Source organism: Gopherus evgoodei, chromosome 1 (assembly GCF_007399415.2).
Source record: "Gopherus evgoodei ecotype Sinaloan lineage chromosome 1, rGopEvg1_v1.p, whole genome shotgun sequence".
NCBI classification, from domain to species: Eukaryota; Metazoa; Chordata; order Testudines; family Testudinidae; genus Gopherus; species Gopherus evgoodei.
Genome location: NC_044322.1, coordinates 263,163,533 through 263,184,512, shown reverse-complemented (window position 1 = coordinate 263,184,512; position 20,980 = coordinate 263,163,533). Strand labels below are relative to the sequence as shown.

The window sequence follows — 20,980 nt, the reverse complement described above, 5'->3', positions numbered from 1 at the left end:
AAAGTATGTTGGATAATAGAATTTACATAAACTTGACTTTTTTGCATAAGCTTGACTTTTTAATTTTGTTTCCACTTATTTAATTAGCAAAGATCTCAGGATTTGGCCTAAGTTTTCACTCAGTCCTTACTCATGTTAACTCCAGTTGAAATCGATGGGAATCTGCCTGATGAAATATTGAGTGAAAACTAAGGGCAGGTCTAGGCTAGGGAGAGAGGTATGTTTTAAAATATGTTAGCTAACATATTATTAAACAAAACTTGGCACTTAGTGTAGTCAGGGTTTAATACCTTCAAAAATGTGTTGGTTGGGTTCATCATGACCAGCTAAAACATTTTTAAAAATGTTAAACCCAGTCTACACTTGGTGCTGAAAGGTATTTAAGAATGCTAACCAAAATATGTCAGTGGACACATTTTAAAAACACCCCTACTCTCTGACTGGCCAGGGCTGAAGGAGGAGCTCAGGATTTGGCCCAGTCTTAAAAAAATAATAAAAAAAATTGTAGACCATCTTGACAAATCCATCCAAACAATAATTTATATTTTCTAAGTATGTTTCATAGTGCTGAGCCCTGAAGGGCTCTGGTAGTGGAATGCTGTGAATTTTCCACTCACTCCAATGGAAAATTCCTTTGATCCCTTCCCATTTAAACTCTACAAAGTTTTGTTTCCATATCTCTATTGTGGAAAAGATTCACACCTTCTTCTGATTGACATAGCTATGGCAGCAAAATCCTCCACATCGACTCAGCTATAATGGGAAAAGAGCCCATTTGCCAGTATAGTTTGTCCTTTGCGAAGGTGGTTTAAGTATACCATCAAAAGAACTCCTTTTGCTGGTGTAAGCTGTGTCTTCACTAGGAGGCTCTGCTGGTATAGCTATACCGGTATAGCTGTATTGGCAAAGCCTTTCTAGTGTAGATGAGCCTGAGGCTCAACAATTTTTCACTTGCACCTAAAGTAACAGGATGAGTGGATCAGAAAGGAAAGTTCAACAGTAAAAAGTTGACTTCTCCTTGACTTACATTTTTGGTCGTGTTAAAATAGATGAACTGTCTAGCCATGGTCCTGACGTGCTCTATGGAGATAAGGCTGGCAATCTCCAACTGCAACGAGTAAAAGTGATTAAAACAAACAAAGGAATGTGTGATGGGGGTTTTAAGCTGACTGTCATCTGCTCTTATCGGAAACAGATTGTTAACAAAATCAGAAAAAATTATGAAGAAAAGAGGGTGAAATCCAGCTGGGGGCTGCCCTGATGCAGACCAATACAAGGGGACCCCCATCTGGGAAACTATATGTGTGGCCTGTACTGAGCTTATTAAGACTCCTGTCTCCAACCTGGTGCAGAGGAAGCAGGGGCAGCAGCAAGACAGGAATGAGGCACCCTCATACATGCGTGATGTCATGGGACTCTATGTTCTTCTGTTTTGACTCTGGTAGAAAAAGGGGGAAGAACTGGGGAACTTGCTTAGATCTTGACAAACCCACTCCTCCCAGTTTAAACCAGGCAGGTGTCAATCTTAACAGCATCAATTCAGAGTCATATGCACTTATTTTAGTGACAAATATACTTTTCCCCTTCTTTTTATTCCCGTTAGCAGTGCGGAGCCGACACAGCCAAATTATGTACCATCTCACATACCAGTAATTTAGCACGTTCCAGTTGCAAGGTGTGATCCTGTCATCTATTGGATTATATCTTAGTAGAAAAAAGATGCATTTACATCAAAATACCTATCTTGGTTTAAAATCCTTGCATAGACAAGGCATAGGTAGTTTTTACTTTGATGTAGTTAGTTGAGGTCAATGCTAAGCACCTTATCTGGGGTTGTTGCTGACTAGGTACATCAGATAAAAACCACAGTACCATGTCTCCATTAGGAGTTTACATTAAGTGAGGCATTTCTATGTAAAAAACATGCCTGTTTTGCAGTGAAGACAGTCTTACTCCATGTGCTACCCTACTGAATAACACTGAATGGAAACTGTGTTTAGAGAAACCTTTTGCTTTCAGCAATGCAGAATGTTTGAAATCACACTGCAGGGCCAGCATGCTGCTTTCCTGGACAGTGATAGGACAGGACAGCCAAGCAGTTACACTAACCTGAGCATAAGAAACAATGTGGTATCGAACGAGCTCCAGACGTTTCCATGCACCCTGCACAAGTGAACAAAGGACTTTCCTTAACTCAATGCAGATAGCACAAATCTGATCTGCTTTAACACAGCACCGATAAAATAAGGATATTTTTAGCATAAACCTGAGTCTTGAAAATGTCTGTATTATCAGTGACGCTTCCCTGAAATCCAAACAGTGTTCTCCTCATTGCATCTAGTCTGTCCTAGAGGCTACTCCCATCTGGTCTCTGTCCTTGTACTTTCACCCGCATTTCCTTTTGGGGGTGACTTTTTATTTGCTGTGCATTTCCTGCTAGATGTTCCCTAGGATCAGTGCGCAGAGGAAACCATCCTCCCCCCACCCCCACATTAATCTTCCCTTTTCATCCAGATGAAGTGGGAAGTCTTGGGGAGGTGCTAGTGAGGGACATGTATCGTCTCCCAGCTCCAGCAGTAGTAAATCTACCCAAAACATAATGAAGCCTGAAGCTGCATTAACTCCTATTCAGTGTCCCCTCTGTGTTGTGAAACTTCCCTTTAAAGAGTCTCTGGAGTCAGCTCCCAGGGAAAGCCTTGTCACTATGGTTTCAATGGAGCCATGCTACCAGGAAATCAGAATGGGAGCAGGGGGCTGTAGCTAGTGGGGGTTCACAATGTTTCTCTGTATGGGACAGAAAATCTGCACCCCAACCCTTGCATGGAAGAATTTAGCAGATCGTATTTTGTTTCCACATTTGCGAGGAGATGGGCTGATCCAGCCTTTTCTATCAGGAACTTATAGGACAGTGAATTTTCCAGCCTTCACTTTGGGAGCAAGTAGAAGGGGAGAGGATGGATTAAGGGGGTGAGGACATTTTTGCCTAAACATAAGATATCAGCAAAAACCATGAGGAGGATTAGATAAATCTAGTTTCTGAAAATGTTATATTTTCTTGTTCCTTAATGTGAAAGTTTCACTTTAAAGCTGCTTAGAAGCATGGAAATTACCATCTGGATCAGACCCAAGGCCCATCTAGCCCAATATCCTGTTTCTGATGCCTCAGAGAAAGGTGTAAGAACCATGCAGCTGGCAGTTGTGGTGTAATCTGTCCTTCATATTAGCCTGGGTGGTATTTAGTCTGCAGAGAGCTTATGGCCCTTTGGGATTTGCCATAGTGATGATGACTACATTAGCTCTTTTCCTGATTGATGATAGAAAAAGATTGACTTAAACCCAGAAGTACAAAAGCTTAGTTTTATCAACACCAAAGCTGTAAAAGATACCTACTATATAAGAATCTGTATTGATCAGAGTTATCTGAAGAGTTATACCTCTGTAGAAAGCAGGTAGTCCAGTGCTCCGTCCTTCATGTTATCCAAAGCATTGTTGTTTGGAACAAAAATTGTGTAAGGTCCACCATCCTGCTCCAAGACCAGTCCCAGGATAGTTTTCTGTTTTTTATTTAAAAAAAAAAAAAGGAAATTACATACTGCTTTTGTTGTGCATTTAAAAATAGCTTTATAGAATTCCACTTCTATATTCTTACCTCTAACATGGATCTAAATCGGCTGTATCGTCTATTGTCTTGAATCACTGTCATTATGGTCTCCTAAAAATGTATTTTTAATTTTTGTTACATTATAGTTAAATTAGAAATGAAATAACTAATACATTTTAAAATTTATTCATTGCATGATCTTAAGTGTATTATCAATAGTAAAACATATTTTCATGCTCATAAAATCCTTGTTTACAAATACTTGAATTATTGAATGAGTCTCAGTCATTAAAGAGGTGGCTGTATTTGTTGTTTTTATGTATTATTTGTATTGCTGTAGGACTCAGACACACCAGCTGAGATCAGAGCCCCAGTACAAGGCACTGTTCTTTCACATAGTAAGAGATGGCCCTACTCCGAAGAATTTACATTCCAAATTCACAAGACACACAAAGGGTGGCAGTATTGGAGGATTATTATCTGTATTTCCCAGTAAGGCAGTGAAGTACAGAGAAATTAAGTGTCTTGCCCAAGATCACTTAGGAACATGTGTCTTCAGAAGGTATCTTAGGTTGGGCACTGAAAAATGGAGACACCCAAAATTAGTGATCATTTTTTCAAAATCATGGCCTTTAGTATTTTGGTTGCTGGTTGAACTTAACTCAGGTCAGGAGTTACCCAGAAGTCACTATCATCTAATGGCTGTTCTGGGATATGTGTCCATGGTTTTAGTCCAGTTCCCAGTAGACAAGTGTCCATATGTCAGAAATCATCATTACAACTAACCCTTCCATTGATCATCTCAGCAGAGAAGTAAATGTCTGAATGGCATGAAAACTACATTATCCCCTTTTACTTTGGAGGCTGTCCCTGCAAGTAGGCTTGCCAACTTTCTACTAACACAAAACTGAACACCCTTGCCCTGCCCCGCCCCTCCTCTGAGGCCCCACCCCGCTCACTCCATCCCCCCTCCCTCTGTCGCTTGCTTTGCCCACCCTCACTCGACTCATTTTGACTGAGGTGCATGAGGGGATGTGAGGGCTCCGGCTGGGGTGCAGATTCTGGGGTGGGGCTGGGGATAAGGGGCTTGAGGTGCAGGAGGGTGTTCCGGGCTGAGATTGAGGAGTTCAGAGGGTGGAAGGGGGATCAGGGCTGGGGTTGGAGCAGGGGTTTGGGGCCTGGGAGGGAGTCAGGGGTGCAGGCTCTGGGCAGCGCTTATGTCAAGCAGCTCCCAGAAGCAACGGCATGTCCCCACTCTGGCTCCTACATGGAGGCATGGCCAGGTGGCTCTGTCCGCTGCCCTGTCCACAGGTGCCGCCCCTGCAGCTCCCATTGGCCATGGTTCCCAGCCAATGGGAGCTGCAGGGGTGGTGCCTGGGGTGGGGGAAACTTGCAGAGCCCCCTGGCTGCCCTTATGTGTAGAAGCCAGAGGGGGGACATGCTGGCTGCTTCCCAGGAGCTGTGCACCACGGAGATTAGCAGGGAGCCTGCCATTCCTGCTGCATGGTGCCGCCAACTGGATAGTCAATGGCATGGTCAGCAGTGCTGACCAGAGCCACCAGAATTCCTTTGTGACTGGGTGTTCCGGCTGAAAACTGTACACCTGGTCACTGAGCATGCAGGTTACAGTTCAGGCACATTGGCAGGGTAGAGTGAGGAAACCTGTACAGTTGCTCTCCATCAGGCATCTTTCATGAGTCCTAAATTCATTTAAAAGTAATATTTTTTAAAAGTCCTGCTGACACTTATATGTATGAGGCCTCACCTCTTTATTGCTCCCAAATGTTGGCTCCACGTTGTCCATGGCTTTGTCAATAATGTGCAAAATTCCATTGGAAGCAATTATATCCCCCTGTAAGAGTTTTCCTTTCTTCTTACTTCCCTGAATCCTAATTTTTAATTGGTTGTCCTAAAACAAGCCAGAGAATAGGCACTGAGTCCTTTTTTCTTGGAGCTGTTGCATTTCTGTGCAGAGGCTGTATTGCATATAGCATATTGCAGGGCCAGCATCTGAAATTTAAATCTATTACATGCCAAGGCCTGGTACAAAGTTCATCAAAGGAAGTGGAAAGACTCCCAGTGACTTCAGTGGACTTTGGATGTGGCCCATATTGCTTGGTTACAGGACAGCAAAGTTCAGAAGAGAAGCAAGGATGGTGAAGAGCGTTAGCCTAGTGGTGAGGGGGGAGGGATTTAACTTTACAGTAACATAGCTCTGATAACAGATACTAATGAAAATCTGCCAGGAAACCATTTAAAGTGCAATTGAAGCTAATGGATAAACTCCAACAGTCTTGAGGGAATATAAGCCATTTCCTTATAGTATATATATTTAAAACAACAAAATGTTGCTGATCGTGCTTTGTACTGAAATCTGCAGGAAACCTCACAAGCCTCAGACGGCATTTGCACTTTCCTGTTACAAAAGGAATGGCTGTTTGTTCAAAACACAGAGCAAGTCAGATCGGTTTTCTTAGGCCTGGTCTGCACTAGAAATTCAGTCTGCATAACTGTATCATGCTGGGTGGGGAGAAGGGTTTGGAACTCCAGCCCCCCGACCGGTTTATTTAAGACGGCCAAAGTCTCTGTGTAGAATAGTGCTAGATTAACAGAATAATTTTTCTGTTGATGTAGCTACCACCCTTCAGGGAGATTAATTACCTATGCTGACAAAAGAATCCCTCCTGTCGGCATAGGTAGTGTCTACACTGACACGCTCCAGTGCAGCTGTGCCGCTATAGCGGTTGAAGTGCAGACCTACCCTTAGATGCTACTGATCTACTGAAAGAAATAAGGAGAGCTGGATTTCAGTCATCAGACAGGCTTAAGAAATCAAGAGAGTTTTTTTTGGCTATGAACAACACTACCTGCTTTTAAAAAGAGTTTTTAAATGTAGTACGCATCCACATGAAAAGATGAGGTCAAATCATCCATAGTGAAACTCTAAATTTACATCACTGAAGTTGATGCACTTTACCCCACCTTTTTCAGAGTACTCTTGCCATATTGATTTTATTTATATTGATGGCTTATTTTGAATATGTGTTTCAAAAGGGTGACCATATTGTGGCTCAATGGACCACAGGGTCTATAATTCCGCTGTGGTTGCTCTCTTCCATACAGAGGTACAGGGCTCTGCCTGAAATCTTCTATCTCCATCTGAATGGCCTCCACTTTGTTTGCCTTACTATTTGAGATTCTTGTATCGTGCTCATCACTGTGATAGAGGGTAGTACGCTGTCTGGGCAAGCCATGTCTCTGTGTTTACAAGGACTTTATTTTAGAGAACATCTTTACTAATCAATAAAAAATTCTTCGTTACCTGTTGAGTTATGTTGGAATTCTAAGAGTGAATTCCTGCCTCAGCCAAAGTCAATGGGAGCATTGCTGTTGGCTTCAATGGGATCAGGATTTCACCCTAGTCCTCTGCAGTGTTTGGACTCTGGCTATTGTACAGGACTGCATTTTCTAGCCAGAAATCTAACTGCACCCTCCTGTCTCAGATTGAATGGGACTGCCATTCTCCTTGTTAAATAAAAGAAGCAAGAAGTCCCCTGCTGGTGCTACTCCTTATAGCAAAACCTAGACCCACTCTTACCTTATCACCTTTTAATATCTCCCCTGGTTTTCCAGTCAAGGTGTAAATTGTATCTGTATTATTCAAGCTATTGGTGTTCAGCTGACCAGCAATTATATGGAGTTTTACAAAGTACTGGGCATTCTCCTTATTGCTCAGGAGGTCCTTTACCTAGAAGAGCAAAAAGACAGTGATATCTTTCTTTACATTACAGGCTTTATTAACTAACAGAATGAACCTCCTGATCAGTTCATGCTCTGTCCATCTATTTTTGCAATAGATGTGTCTGAATCCCAGATGGTTAATTCAGTACATAGTACTTCCTGAAATAAGGAGCCTTCAGGACCTGACCCAAGGCCCACTGAAATCAATGGGAGTCTCTCTGACTCATGCACTTTACACCCATGCTTAATCTTAAGCATGTGAGTAGTCCCACTAACTTCAAAGGAATAGCTGGATAGTCAACACTTTGAAAATCAGCTCACTTATTTAGGTACCTAAATATAGATGCAGAAATAGAGCTGGTTGAAAATTTTTCACTGTTGTTTTTAACAATAGAATTTTTTTGATGGAATGAATCAAATTCATTTTTTTTGTTTTGCTTTTTGTGTTTTGTTTCCCCCCACTTCCTCTCCCTTTGCATCCCGGTCCTATCCCAGTAGGGGAAAAAAAAGGGACAGAAATGTAGGAAGATTTCCCCCAAACCTGACAATTTTCAGTTTGAAACAAAACAGAAAAAATAGGGTGAAAATTTTTCATCAAAATAAAAAACTTTTTTGTTTTGGTAGAAATTTTCTCATTGAAAATATTTTGACTAGCCCTACTTAGATGCCTAACTTTAGGCATTCATTTTTGAAAATCTTGGTCTTAGAATTTTTTTTTAATTGTAAATATTTGTGTGTGTATATATATAGGGGTAAATGGAAGTAATAAACCTAAAGATTTAAAGTAACATTGCATTATAGCCAGACTCAAAAAATAATGCCGGCTGAAAGAGGACCTCTGTGTAAGCTCGAAAGCTTGCCTCTCTCACCAAAAAAAATTGGTCCAATAAAAGATGTTACCTCACCGATCTTATCTCAAAACAGAATTTTTTTGTTTCTCATTCAAGTGTGGAAGGTTTAGTCTTTGACTCCTAGACACATACAATCAGTGTTAAATCATACTAGCTTGAAAAGGTTGTATGGAATGCAAAATATTATACAAATCTGATTTTTGACATTTAAAAAAACCAAATCTTCCACCCCACACTTACATTAATTCCTTTGAATCCCTTGTTTGTTGGCAGTAAAACAGTAAAAGGTCCCAGACTACTTAGAGGCCATTCGTAGACATTTTCTTACAAGAAAAAACAAATGACAAAATGAATACCATGACGGATTGTGTATTCTATGTTCTGTACAATGTAAGGTATACTGTCAGTGCCAAAAAAGCAAAATAACAATACCTGTGATTGTTAAAATTTTACAGCTAAATAACTTGGTGATTGGCCTGGAATATGAGCAGCAAATTATGGATGGAATCCAAATAATCACTGAACCTACTATATATGGTGAGGCAAGCACATTTAGAACTGTTTTTAGTTGTCCAGCTTCCATGGAACAGAACCCAATGCAAGTCTTGAAAACTGGGTTTCCTCAGCCTTGTATTAGTTTCTGTCCAGGAGCAGGCTTGCTATTTGAAATAAATCCAGTCCTCTGGGGAACTGCCAATTAACTGCTGGTAGTGCAAATACCAGAGAACATATAGCTAGGTAATAAAAGTAAATTTGCTATTCACAGTCACACATCATTTGCAAAACAGCAGTTTCATAGCACTGATTCTATGGTTCAGCCCTTTAATAGTTTCACTATTAAGCCCTGTTTTCAGAGGTTTAAAATTATAACACAGCTGAGTGAAAAATGCAGTTCGTTCAAACCAAAACTATTTGTGAGTTTGTCATGAATTTGCGAAATAGTTTTGGCCAACAATTTTTTGGGGCTAGATTCACAAGGGGACTTAGGCAACAATGGAGAAAGAGGAGCACCTGTAACCTTTAGCTCAGTGATTGGGGACCTTAACCTAGGATGTGGGAGACCTAGATTTGAATTTGGGATGGGATTCAGTCTCTCCTGTTGAAGCTGTTTCACTGTATATAAAATACTAGAAAAGACATTGAGCCATTTGAGAAGGGTTCTATAGCCTGGTGGTTGGGGCAGTCATCTTGGGTGGGGGAAGCCCTGTGTTAAGTCCCTGTTTCAGAGCAGGAATTCAAACCTGGCTCTCCCACATCCCAAGTGAGGGCCTTAACCACTAGATTAAAGATTATTAGCACCAACACCTCCTCCAGCTGTTTTGTGAATCTAGCCCTTTAAAAATGCCCAGAAATAAAACATTTCCAGTTGAATTAAATGTTTGTTCAATGAAAAATGTTTGTTTCACCAAAACACTGAACAAGTTTGTATTTATTCCGGATCAAAATGACTTTTTTCCTGTTTTTTTCAGAACTGAAAGCGAACTGAAAAATCAGTTATTCACCTAACTCCAATTATAACACAACAGTAAAAGTTTACTGACAGAGCATATTCATCTTTTCGGAGTTTATCACTGGTATTGTGTACTCTAGAATTAATACACAAAATGTAGTTTTAGATGCTATAATTTGACTGGAAGATGCAGAATATGCAGGTTATTTACCTTCTATTCTTTAAAAGACATTAACATGCAGTTAATGTGTAAAGCAAAGTAACCTGTGCAGTTAACATGCATATGTCATAGGTTCTCACTGCTCGCAAAATGAAGGGGAACATTCATGCCCTAGGATTGGTTAAGGGGAAACATAGCTTGTTGTCTCAATGTTATTTTTTGTTTTACAGCAGTACCAAAAAGCACCAACCAAGATCAGGGCCCCATTGTGCTGGGCACTGTAGAAACACATATGTCTACCCTGCAGCTGGGAGGTATAATTCCCAGCTTGGGCACACATACACATGTCAGCCAGCACCCTCAAAATAGCCGTTGGCTGTGGTGGTAGCTCAGGCTAGCTGTCCGCATACATTTAACACGGGCAGACCCCAGTTGTCATTGGCCAGGATCAAACCTGAGACTTCTGGAGCTTAACATGTGAACCAAAAGATACCTGTCTTTTAGCCAAGGCTGTAGCATGCTCATCAATCTGTAGTTGGTCTAGGTGCCACTAGAGAGGAACAGAGTGCCACACCAAGGAGGCATGGGTTACATACCAACCTATGGTCTTGGATGGACTGTACTCAGAGAGCTGGCATGAGCTGCTGCCTGTGCTACCACAAGCTTGAACAAAACAAGCATACATGTGTCTGCCTGAGCTGGGAATTATACCACCTCCCAGCTGCAGCGCAGGCATACCTATAGTGACACACAATCCTGACCTGATGATCTTAGTCTAATTAGCCAAGACAGATACAGGGTGGGAGGGAAAGCATAGGCACATGGAAGGGAATGTAACTTGTCCAAGCTTACACAGCAGGTCAGTGGCAAAAGCAGGAATTGGACCAGCTCCCCTGCCTGCCAGTCTAGTGACCTATTCTTTGGACCATATTGAAAGTTTGTTGTGCTTGAGTCATGATACAATCTTTGAATTTTTTTTTTTTTTTGGAGCACCAGGCCTGGTTTTAGAGACCATCCTAGGGCTCTGTTGCCCTACATAACAGAACAATGTCCATGCCTGCTAGCTTCAAGTCATCTATTTGATGTTACTGACACCTAAAACTGCTGTTAGTCATTCCCACTGTCCTGCCGGATACTGACATATCTAAAGGATTATAGGATAGGTAAAGATTGGACCAAGAATAGCGGAATATACAGCACAACAAATGAGGTGAAACTCTGGCACATAACTCCGATGCAAAATATTCCCATTTTCACTGCAAAAAGTGGGTCTATTGGCAAAAATTACCACATTTTATCCTTAGCCAAATGTAGGATCTTCCCATTCTTCTCCAGGGAGGCATTCAGAACCTTGTGCAGATTTATTGCAATAACTGGGCATAGTGAAGAGGATTATGCAAATAATTTATCTCTGTATTTCCTGCTTTTAGGGATTTAACTCTGACATGTAACATAATTTTGGGACTCTCTGTCCGTAGCTTCAGTTTTTTAAGATTGTGATAGAAGACAATGTATTTTCTATGCTTTCCTTGTGAGATGCTTGCAATAACTGGCTTACTCAGCCACCTGAACTTTTTGGATTCTGATAAAATGCGATCGAGATGCAAGCCATCCCTGTTATGGAGTTTGGCTTTGCAAAACCAAAAGCATCCTAGATTTTTTCCCAATCAGTCTTCTTTATAAAAGGCAGTTCATAAATAAGTTACTTTTCATTTTATTCACCAAATACTGCTCTGTACTCCATATAAAGAATTTGCTCTAGCTTACAAATTCTTTGCTGTCTTCTCTTTAACAGTTCCCTCCACTGTTACCATCCTTCCTGTTTTCCTCCACTTCCAGCCAGGCCTCTTCCCCCTCTTCCTCTTTTAGTAACAGTATTAAAAACATCATAAATGGCAAAATTCCAGCAGCGCATCTGCTTTATAATGGCCAAACATGTAGCTTACTTGTGGGATTGTATATTTTTTTCCTGATATCATTAGACTGCACAAAATATCAAGCTGCCTTGGAAAGGGGTTGGAAATTATGACCGAATATGATGGTAGGTCTTTGTTCTGTCTGTAACATGTATCATTTCATCTGGCTTGTGCCATCAGCATAACATATGATTTGACACTATGCAGTACAATAACAGCTATTTTCTACAGTGGTAGCAAAGTAAATGTAGATAGAGCAAGATGCTGGAAGTCAGGATTCCATGTATACCCAGCTTGATCTTTGACCCCACTTTACTTCTCTGTGCTTCATTTTATGCCTCTGTTGAATGAGGATAAGAATTCTTACCTACCTCATAGAGGAATTATATTCATTTAATATTTAGAAAATGCTTTCAGCTCCTTTAGTGGGAGGTGCTATGGAAATGCTAAGTGTCATCTTATCTACAAAATCTCCATCTCAGAGCTAAGGCTGACATGATCTCAGTCTCTTTGAGTCCACTGAACTAGCTATGCTTCCTTTCACACTACTGAACTGCCACAGGTAGTCAGAGAATCCTACTGTCTGCTCGGTAGAAGAGTTTAGCCATAAGTAAACGGCTAATGGGAGTCTTGCCACAGTCCTAGTGCCATTAGAGGTAGCCTGGGAAGGGCTGCTTCCAATGGCTGTGCACTGATTTGAAGGACCTGTGGTAACAGTTTTCCAGCCCCAAAGGCCAGTTGTGAATAGGTGTGGCTGGACACCAAGTTACCTGTGATCTTAGTGAAAAATCATTGACAAGCCTTCAACTCTAGCAACTGGTTTATACCAGTTTGCATTTCCAAGGCTCTTTTTGCAAGGAATAGAGCTAGAAATGTATTTCTTAAACAAATATAAACTGCAATTCTTTTTTCCTTTTCTAAGTCTCTCAAATTAGGGGGTCCTCCAGCCCATGTGCTCTGGAAGCCCGCCAAGGTGAGATCTAAATACAGAATGTATTAAAATAAGCAAGTCCAAGAGCCACTTTTTGGAGTCCTCTCTCAAAGTGATTAGAAGAATAGACTCAAGTGAGATCAGTGGAAGAGGACCCTCTTTTTCCATGCAGAAACTATGTTCTCATTCTTAATTTCAGAAATTGGGCTGAGACTTATCTTAATTCACATGATATTCTCCTAGAAGGCTTGCTAGAACCCTTGCAATCAGCTGTCACTCAGCCAGACTAAACTAATGAAACATTATATTCTTCAGGGACAGCGTGAGGTACCCTCACACTTTTGGTAGTCTTGGGAGCTTCTAGGCTTCAGGTTAAATGTTGTTTCTTCTCTGACAGCTCTTCAGACTAAATCTGCATTCTTTTCCTTAGGTACCTACCAATGAGTGCTATGGCAGATGTCAGTTTTCCTTGCCACTGTCCTCCCGGTTCAGTGTTCAGGTCTCTGATGCGTTCCATTATATTTCCATAGCATACAAACCCATCACCTACATAACCCTTCTGGCAAGTACACCTGTGAAAAGAACAAAATTTACCTTCAGCATCAGTTGGATACAGATACTGTTGTATCAGTAAAATTTTAACCAGATGTAATTGAATTGTTGGGAATCACTTATCTGAGTTCTAGTGTTTTGATGATTTGCAAATACATTTCATTTCCCTTTTTTTGATCAGTTCTACAGACTGTCAAATAGCACTTGATTAATAAATGATTCCTCAGTTTTCTGTCACTTATCATATAAAGTTAATACACTTATTCATTATTTGACCAGCAGTAATTTTACTTCACTGCAGTTACAGCGTTTATATCCTATCTTAGCACAAGACCATACAAAGTGACAAAACTGAAGCCATGTGACATTGAAGCAAAGATAGAGTTCCAAAATTAAAGTCTATTTGCCAGATTTTATAGTTTCTTTAAGCTAAACTTCTCTGGTCTTATCTATAAAGAACCAGATGGTGCTCTGTCCCCCTGTAGATCTCCTTTTCCTATATAGAGGGGGGATGTGTGACAGCTGCCTCCAAGATAACACCCTTCTTGCCCTAAAGTCCACAGAGTCGTCCCTGAGTCTGGAGAACTAGAAGTTTGGAAGGAGATCTGGGATTGTGATCAAAGGGGCTCGTGTATTGCCCTCTACCAACGCAGTGGAAAAACAGCAGGAACGTTAATTCAGACTAATGGCCATATTACTTTTCATGGAAGGCCCTCTAAGCTGGTAAACACTCCCCCTCTTTAAGGGGATCCCTTGGGCATCTGCACTGCCACAGAGCATGCGTGGGGAGCAGGGGACTCCAGATCTGCTGCAGAGGCACAGGTCCTTTTTGCCTTGAAACATTTGGGGCTTAACCCTTCTTTCTGTGGGGGAAGGGGAGTGGTTGGGCAAATCTCAGGCTGTGGGTGCAAGAATTCAGTTTCCTAGAATCTGGGCTTTAAAAAAGCTGAGAAACAACTTGGCAGGAGAAGCAGTTTTTGAAATAATACAGAAATCAGATTAAGACTTGTAAATTAATGCTGCCTTCTTTTACAGCAAAGGCTTGTCAAGGAAGAGATTGCTGACCACATTTGTTTGTGGTCGTCTCTAGAGTCACAGTGTGCTTAGAAATGTGGGCTGTGCATTGTGGTTTGAAATTTAATTTAATTTAGTCAGAAAAATACCACCTCTGACTGTGCAGAATGGAGTTAGAAGCCAATTTTTTGATTTGGATTTGAGTGCTGCCAAAATAAAGATTTTGCAATTATAGCTTCTGCTTGGGAGCAAAGCTTCCAATTTGAACTTCCCTTTGCTTTTTAAATGACTTAATTTATCTCTGTGTGTTGGGGCAGGGAGCAGCCAGGCAGTTGCCTATATTGGGTAACTTTTGTCTCTTGTTTGGAGCATGTACCTGGTGCAATTTGTAAAGTCTTTCAGTGTATATGTGTGTGTGTGTTTTACTTTGAATAGGGCTGTTTCCATCCACTGTTTTCCATTAGGGAGGGAACAGCTAGAGAGAAGCAGGCCTAATGCAAACCAGGCACGGTTATTTTTTAATCTCTGTTGCTGGAATGAAACAATGGAGAAGACTCATTGCACCAGTCGTGGTGGGATGAGAGTTGTGGGAGAGTGCTGCTTACCCAAGCTAGGGAGTGGGGAAGTATCTCTCTCTCCTCTCCTGGACAGCAGAGGAGAGAGAGAGAGAGAGTTTCCCTGCTTCTCCCCTGCTATAGGAAAGAGGTGTGGTTACTTAACCAGTGTTTTTTATTTTAGGAACTGAGTCAAAATAGAGAGAATTAAAAAAGCAGAAGAGAGAAGTCAGGGAAGAGGTTTATATGCTCTAGCTAGCGGGCAAAGATTGGGGACCCCATTTTGCTTGGCATTGCCCCAAAGAGTTTACAATTGAATGTGCTTCCAATAACCAGCCCTGTTAACTAGCTGAGCTGCCATATTCTGCACCAGCTGAAGATTCTTAGTGGCCTTCAATGGCATAGCTGTATGTAACTTCTGTCTTGAAGAAATGTTGTTTAAATTTTTTTAACACTGATGCAAAAAAGACCTATGTGGGAACGGAAAAAGACAGCAATAGTCTACTGCAGGGGTCGGCAACCTTTCAGAAGTGGGGTGCCAGAGTCTTCATTTATTCACTCTAATTTAAGGTTTTGCATGCCAGTAATACATTTTAACCTTTTTAGAAGGTCTCTTTCTGTAAGTCTATAATATATAACTACTTTACATACAACAATAGTTTAAATAAGGTTTTTAAAATGTTTAAGAAGCTTCATTTAAAATTAAATTAAAATGCAGAGCCCCTTGGACCAGTGGTCCAGGACCATGGCAATGTGAGTGCCACTGAAAATCAGCTCGTGTGCCACCTTCGCCAGATGCGCCATAGGTTGCCTACCCCTGGTCTACTGCTATTTTATAATCCCCAAACTACAGGTACAGTGTCTTCCTCTAAGCAAAGAGCTTCCACAGGAAGCTGAAGTGACTGAGGCAGCAGACCAGCAGTACAACTTACAATTTCCAATTACGAGGAGCAACAAAACATTCTGTGTCTAGCTCACGGCCACCACAATAACTTATTTTCAAGAGTAACAAAGGAAGAAGAGCTGGAAGTTGGAGACATATAGGTTTAAAATTTGAGCTACAGTCAAACACAGCACTGGCATCGCTTCCCTGTATACTTGTGATACAACAGCAGCATCGGTAGCTCTTTATTATGGCTGTGCCCCCATCTAGCTATCACAATTTTCATTCAATTTTTTTTTGTTTTACTATAAATAGCTTTTCCCACAAACTGGAAGTTTCAATCTTTTCAAAAATTTCCAGCTTTTTGGGCACATCTAGAATTCCCTCCAATCTCTCTTTTTGCCACAGAATGTAATCAAATGATGTTCAGGGGGAATTGTTTTTTTTTCTGAGTTGGAAAATGTAAAATAAAAACCCTTCTTCAACTCTTGAAAAGTTCAAGTGGCAAAATGAAAAATGATAAAGCATGAAAAAAAACTCCTGGACAGCATTCATTTTACTTTCTACTACTTTCTTGTTGGGTGAATTTTATTTTTATTAGTTTTACTAGACTGTAGCGCCAGATTTGCAATGCTGGTTCCAGAGTTAGCCCAGATATTAAACTTTCTAAGAGTTTTCTGTTTCAAATCCCACCTAATGGATGATCTCCTGTGATCTTCCTTACCAATAAAATCATAATGCTCAACTGTTCATATAGGGACTAAAGGTTTCCATGCTTTCCCTGGGACTCTGCATCCTTTGGTAAAAGTAATACCATTCATGTGTCTATTTTTTGTGGAATGAAACGGCCAGCAGACTTTTAAAAAAAGAAGTCATAGTTATTTGTTTCTCTTTATTCAGTGATAGCAAATGATTTATAAATATTTTCAACTTTATTCCCTATTACATAAATTACTGATCTGATCTGTACTTTACTGCTCTGTTACTACTTCCTACTGCTTCTTCTACTAAGGCCAATTTGTGGGTTTATGTAACTGAAAGACCTGTGCAGAGCTGAAGTCTGATATTTTTTATTTTTAAGAAATTCCCATTTTGAACTAATTTTGAAAAAAAAAATCCAACTGAAATTGTCAAAACATCCAATTTAATATTTTCTCAATGAAAAGTTTCATTTTGAATTTGAAAGCACTTTTTTATTTGAAATCTAATGAATTTATAGAAAAAAATGTAAATACAAATGTTAAAGGTCAAAATAAAAACAAACCGTTTCAAAATTATGAAAATGAAACATTTTGTTTGACCTGATTTGATTTTTTTTCAGATTTTTGGTTTGTAAATTTTTTTGAGAATTTATTTATTTATTTTTTTAAATCTCAGAAACTCTCACAGGATAGGAAAACTGTTTCCTATCCTGCTCTACTTCTGTGTCATTATCACAAGGTAGATTGTGAGGCACAGAGAAGAGGCTGTGTAACCTGCTCTGCAGGTGGGCAGAAGAACATTCTGTATAAACTTGTACTAAATACACAGTCATTTATAATAGAAAAGTTCCATTAATATTGTAAGGACAACCAGCAGGAGAATGCAAAAAATTGATAAGATGTCCTCTTCTTAAACCAAGAGAATTGCCTTTATGCTAAGTGTGAACACCTATATGGAAGGTATTTTTGACACCAGAAAAGAATTATTACCCTGTATTATCAGCCATATTGTAATCCTAAAGAGCAACACTACAAATAAACTCTCTTATAAACCAAACATCAGTCATATTACAATATCTCTGGAGAGTGAAGAGAGTTAGAGTTTAACTCTTTGTTTTAATACTGTGCTCTGAGGTTTTGTATTAAGCTATAGTACATATTCTCTTAGCATTACATTGTATAATTCTTTGTTAATACACTGTGCCTCCATCTGTGATACCACCATACTTGTTTGATCCAAAACCTATTGAAATCAGTGAAAGAACTCCCATTTACTTCAATGGACACTGGATCAAGCTATAAATGAGCAATATAAATGCAATGTCATATGCATACTCTCTTCTTGCAACACTCAACTATCTTGCTGTTCCCTACACTGTACCAAGCATTATTCCTGCACTAGTAGCAGGATCTAATATGCTCCAAAGTTTTATAAAGTTACTTTGTAAAGAAACTGTCAATGATACACTGAGAATTGCTCTGCCATCTCTTTTTCCTTAATAGCCTATTTACTGAATAAAATATAATCAGTGAAAGATTTAAGAAGGAAAAAGACTTACACAATTTGTCCCGGTGCAACCATAATGCATTTTGCATTTTTATGGCAGGTGTTGTTAGTCTCACAGATATCTGTCATACTGCATCCTTTTCCAGGGACTAAATTTCTGTAACGTTCTTTGCATTCACAGTGGGACTAAATCAGGGGCAAAAGACAAAAGTTAGATTGTATTTCAGATTGCATTAGTGACTTGCTATTTTCAGCATGTTTCTGTCACAAAAGCCAGGGCAAGGATTTAAAGATAACTTCAAAAGGCTCAGGTAAACACCCAGCAAATTCAGATGCATATATGCAGCTTATCCAGATTTATTCAACCCTTTTCTAGATTTTATCCATCCTAGAAAATTTCTGGCTTTCAAATGATATCCTTAAAAGAGAAATAAAATTCTTTAGATGCCATTGCTTAGAAGGAGGTATTTATTAAAATCCGTGCAGATAGGCCAAATTTATATTCAGTGTTCACATAGACCTTTTCTTCCCCAAAAAGATCACAAAGCATTTAATAAACTATAGTAAATGCATATAACATCACTGAAATGCAGCCTCCCCACCTCCTCGAGAATAGTGAAGGCCAACAAACCAGCACACAGAGGACTGCAAAATAGTTGGGAGCAGGCAAAATGTATGGACAAGGACTCCAAGGCAAGCCCCACCTCTTACAAAAAGTGCCATGGGAACATTAATGTCTATTTAGAACAGGTGGGACCTTTTGAAAGCCTCACTTGATCAATGGAGGGAATTTTACTAAGGAATGTTTAACTCAGGTAGCCAGCAGAATTAATAATACCTAGCTCTTGTACAGTGTTCTTGCATCAGTGGATTGCAAAGTGCTTTATAAAGGAGGTTGTTATCATTTCCCCCTTTTGTAAACTGGGGATACAAGGGCATAGAAAGAGAAAATGACTTGCCCAAGGTCACCCAGCAGGCCACGGCAGAGCTGGGAATAGAACCCAAGTGCCTGTTGAGAGCTTTATTCACTAGGCAAGACTGTCTCCCCCCAGGGAAAAACCATTCTCGGTCCTAGTCAGTTGACACTGGAAATGCTATGGGCTCCAGTTCAGCGCTTACCTTTCCTGGACCATCATATCTGCAAATGGTAGACTCTGTAGGGCAATTTCCAAACATCCCTTGGCAAGGGTCTATTGGTAAGCAGACTTGGCCATCCCCTTTATAACCTTCTTGGCAAACACATTTATGACGATTAGGTCCAAGATAGGTGCAATAAGCATTCGGAGCACAGACCTTTTTTAAGCACGGGTTAATAGCTTGAAAAAACATTAATAAAACAAATTAATAATTACCTCAAGTTACAAAAGTAAGGGGGTGGTGGAGCCTATAGAACAAACTGCCTAAAATAGCTAAGTCCAGAGTGTTGTATCAACATGAAGATAAGAAATAGGAACCTATTTATAGCAACATAGAAAACAACTATCTCTGTTTTTGTACATAAGTGACCTTTAAAGCTGGGATGTCGAGTTATTACCCAATGAAACCTACAATAATGCATTCATTTTAAAAAATCTTAATTATAACTATTGCCTGCTGCTTTGATGAATTGTGATCATAGAGGATCAAGTAGGTGACATGACTTAAAATAACTGTCCTAAGGCATGTTAGATTAGTAGGAAAATGTCATGCAGCAGAATGGGTCTTCCAAACCCAAGCTTTATACAGCAGGGATAGAGCAGTGGTTCTCAACCTCTTCAGACTACTGTACCCATTTCAGGGGCTCAAGCCCGAGCCCTGCCCCCCCAGGTTGAAGCATGTAACTTAGCTTTGCGGGGCCTTCTGCGGTGTGGGGCCACAGGCAGTTGTCCTGCTTGCCACCTCCTATCGCTGGCCCTGCACTTGTGACACCCTTAAACCCTTCCTGTGACCTGCCATGGGGGTCACTACCCCCAGGCTGAGAAACATTGATCTAGATGAGTTGATGTACTCCTGGAAAACCTCTGTGTATCCCCGGGGGGTACATGTACCCCTGGTTGAGAGCCACTGGGATAGAGGATTGGCCCATGAATACTTTAGTCCATTCCCTCCATACTGCTGCAGAGCTAGGGCCATCTTAGGAACCCAACAGTTACGTGCATAGTTCCATTGAAGTCAGTGGCATTACTCCTGTGAGTAACTGCTCACCACTGAGAGTTAGCTGTTCAAGATCTGGCCCTTCATCTGTAATACTGATAGTAGCCAATGGGGAAACTAAAGCACAAGTGGTTGCCTGTGATTTCAAAGTGAGTCATCTTATCTGAATTAGTTCATCCATCACTATGCAGTTTAAAAAACTGAACCTAGTGGCAAATTTTGCCATTAGTACCATAGATAAAATACAATATAGCGGGATATAATGTCTCTTGCTTTAAGCCATAGGACAGCCACTGACTGATGGGAAATAGGAAGAAACTTCTCTGATGCAGTTTCTTGAACTTTCTCCTGAAACATCAGGCACAAGCCACTGTTGGAGGCAAAATACCAGATGAGATGGATCTCGGGTCTGATCCATGACTGCAATTACTGTGTTACTAGATAAACACTATTGAGTCTTCATAATTTGTTAGAATTATTAGAATAATAATCAGAGGGGTAGCTGTGTTAGTCTGGATCTGTAAAAAGCAATGAAAAGTCCTATGGCACCTTATAGACTAACAAATGTATTGGAGCACAAGCTTTTGTGGGTGAATACCCATTTCGTCAGACTGATAAGTGGGTATTCATCCATGAAAGCTCATGCTCCAATACATTTGTTAGTCTATAAGGTTCCACAGGATTCTTTGTTGCTTTTTATAGAATAATAATGTACGGTTATGTATTAATGTAATAGAATACTTAGAAACAAATGTTTCTTCATGACAAAATACCCAGACCTGTGTGTCAGTGCTGCAGAATGTTCTGTTGAGGGAGGAAAAACTGTCAGTTTGACAATTCAAGTGGCACAGCCAGGGTAGTAAAGACCACATTGGGGAAAACCTTCATTAAGAATTGGAAAAGTAGCATGTGCTCGATTTGTCTGTAATGTTTGTATTCAGGATCAGTCATGCAGCTGAGTCACCATGCAGTGGGACCTCTCTCAG

At 40.3% G+C, this 20,980-nt stretch overlaps 1 protein-coding gene across 7 annotated transcripts in view; it reads right to left on the bottom strand.

The window, feature by feature from the left end:
* Positions 1-20,980, bottom strand: part of STAB2 (stabilin 2) — a 151,604-nt gene that overhangs the window by 108,338 nt on the left and 22,286 nt on the right. For 6 of the 7 annotated variants that reach the window (XM_030544457.1, XM_030544476.1, XM_030544486.1 and 3 more), the window contains 10 exons: positions 18,981-19,177; positions 17,914-18,047; positions 13,089-13,222; positions 8,434-8,516; positions 7,200-7,349; positions 5,367-5,510; positions 3,650-3,712; positions 3,435-3,554; positions 2,110-2,163; positions 1,028-1,108 (listed from right to left, as the gene is read on the bottom strand). In XM_030544457.1, the coding sequence (XP_030400317.1) occupies positions 1,028-1,108; positions 2,110-2,163; positions 3,435-3,554; positions 3,650-3,712; positions 5,367-5,510; positions 7,200-7,349; positions 8,434-8,516; positions 13,089-13,222; positions 17,914-18,047; positions 18,981-19,177 (1,160 nt within the window). Of the gene's footprint in view, positions 1-1,027; positions 1,109-2,109; positions 2,164-3,434; positions 3,555-3,649; positions 3,713-5,366; positions 5,511-7,199; positions 7,350-8,433; positions 8,517-13,088; positions 13,223-17,913; positions 18,048-18,980; positions 19,178-20,980 lie in introns of those variants that run through there. The other variant, XM_030544506.1, reaches the window with a different exon arrangement.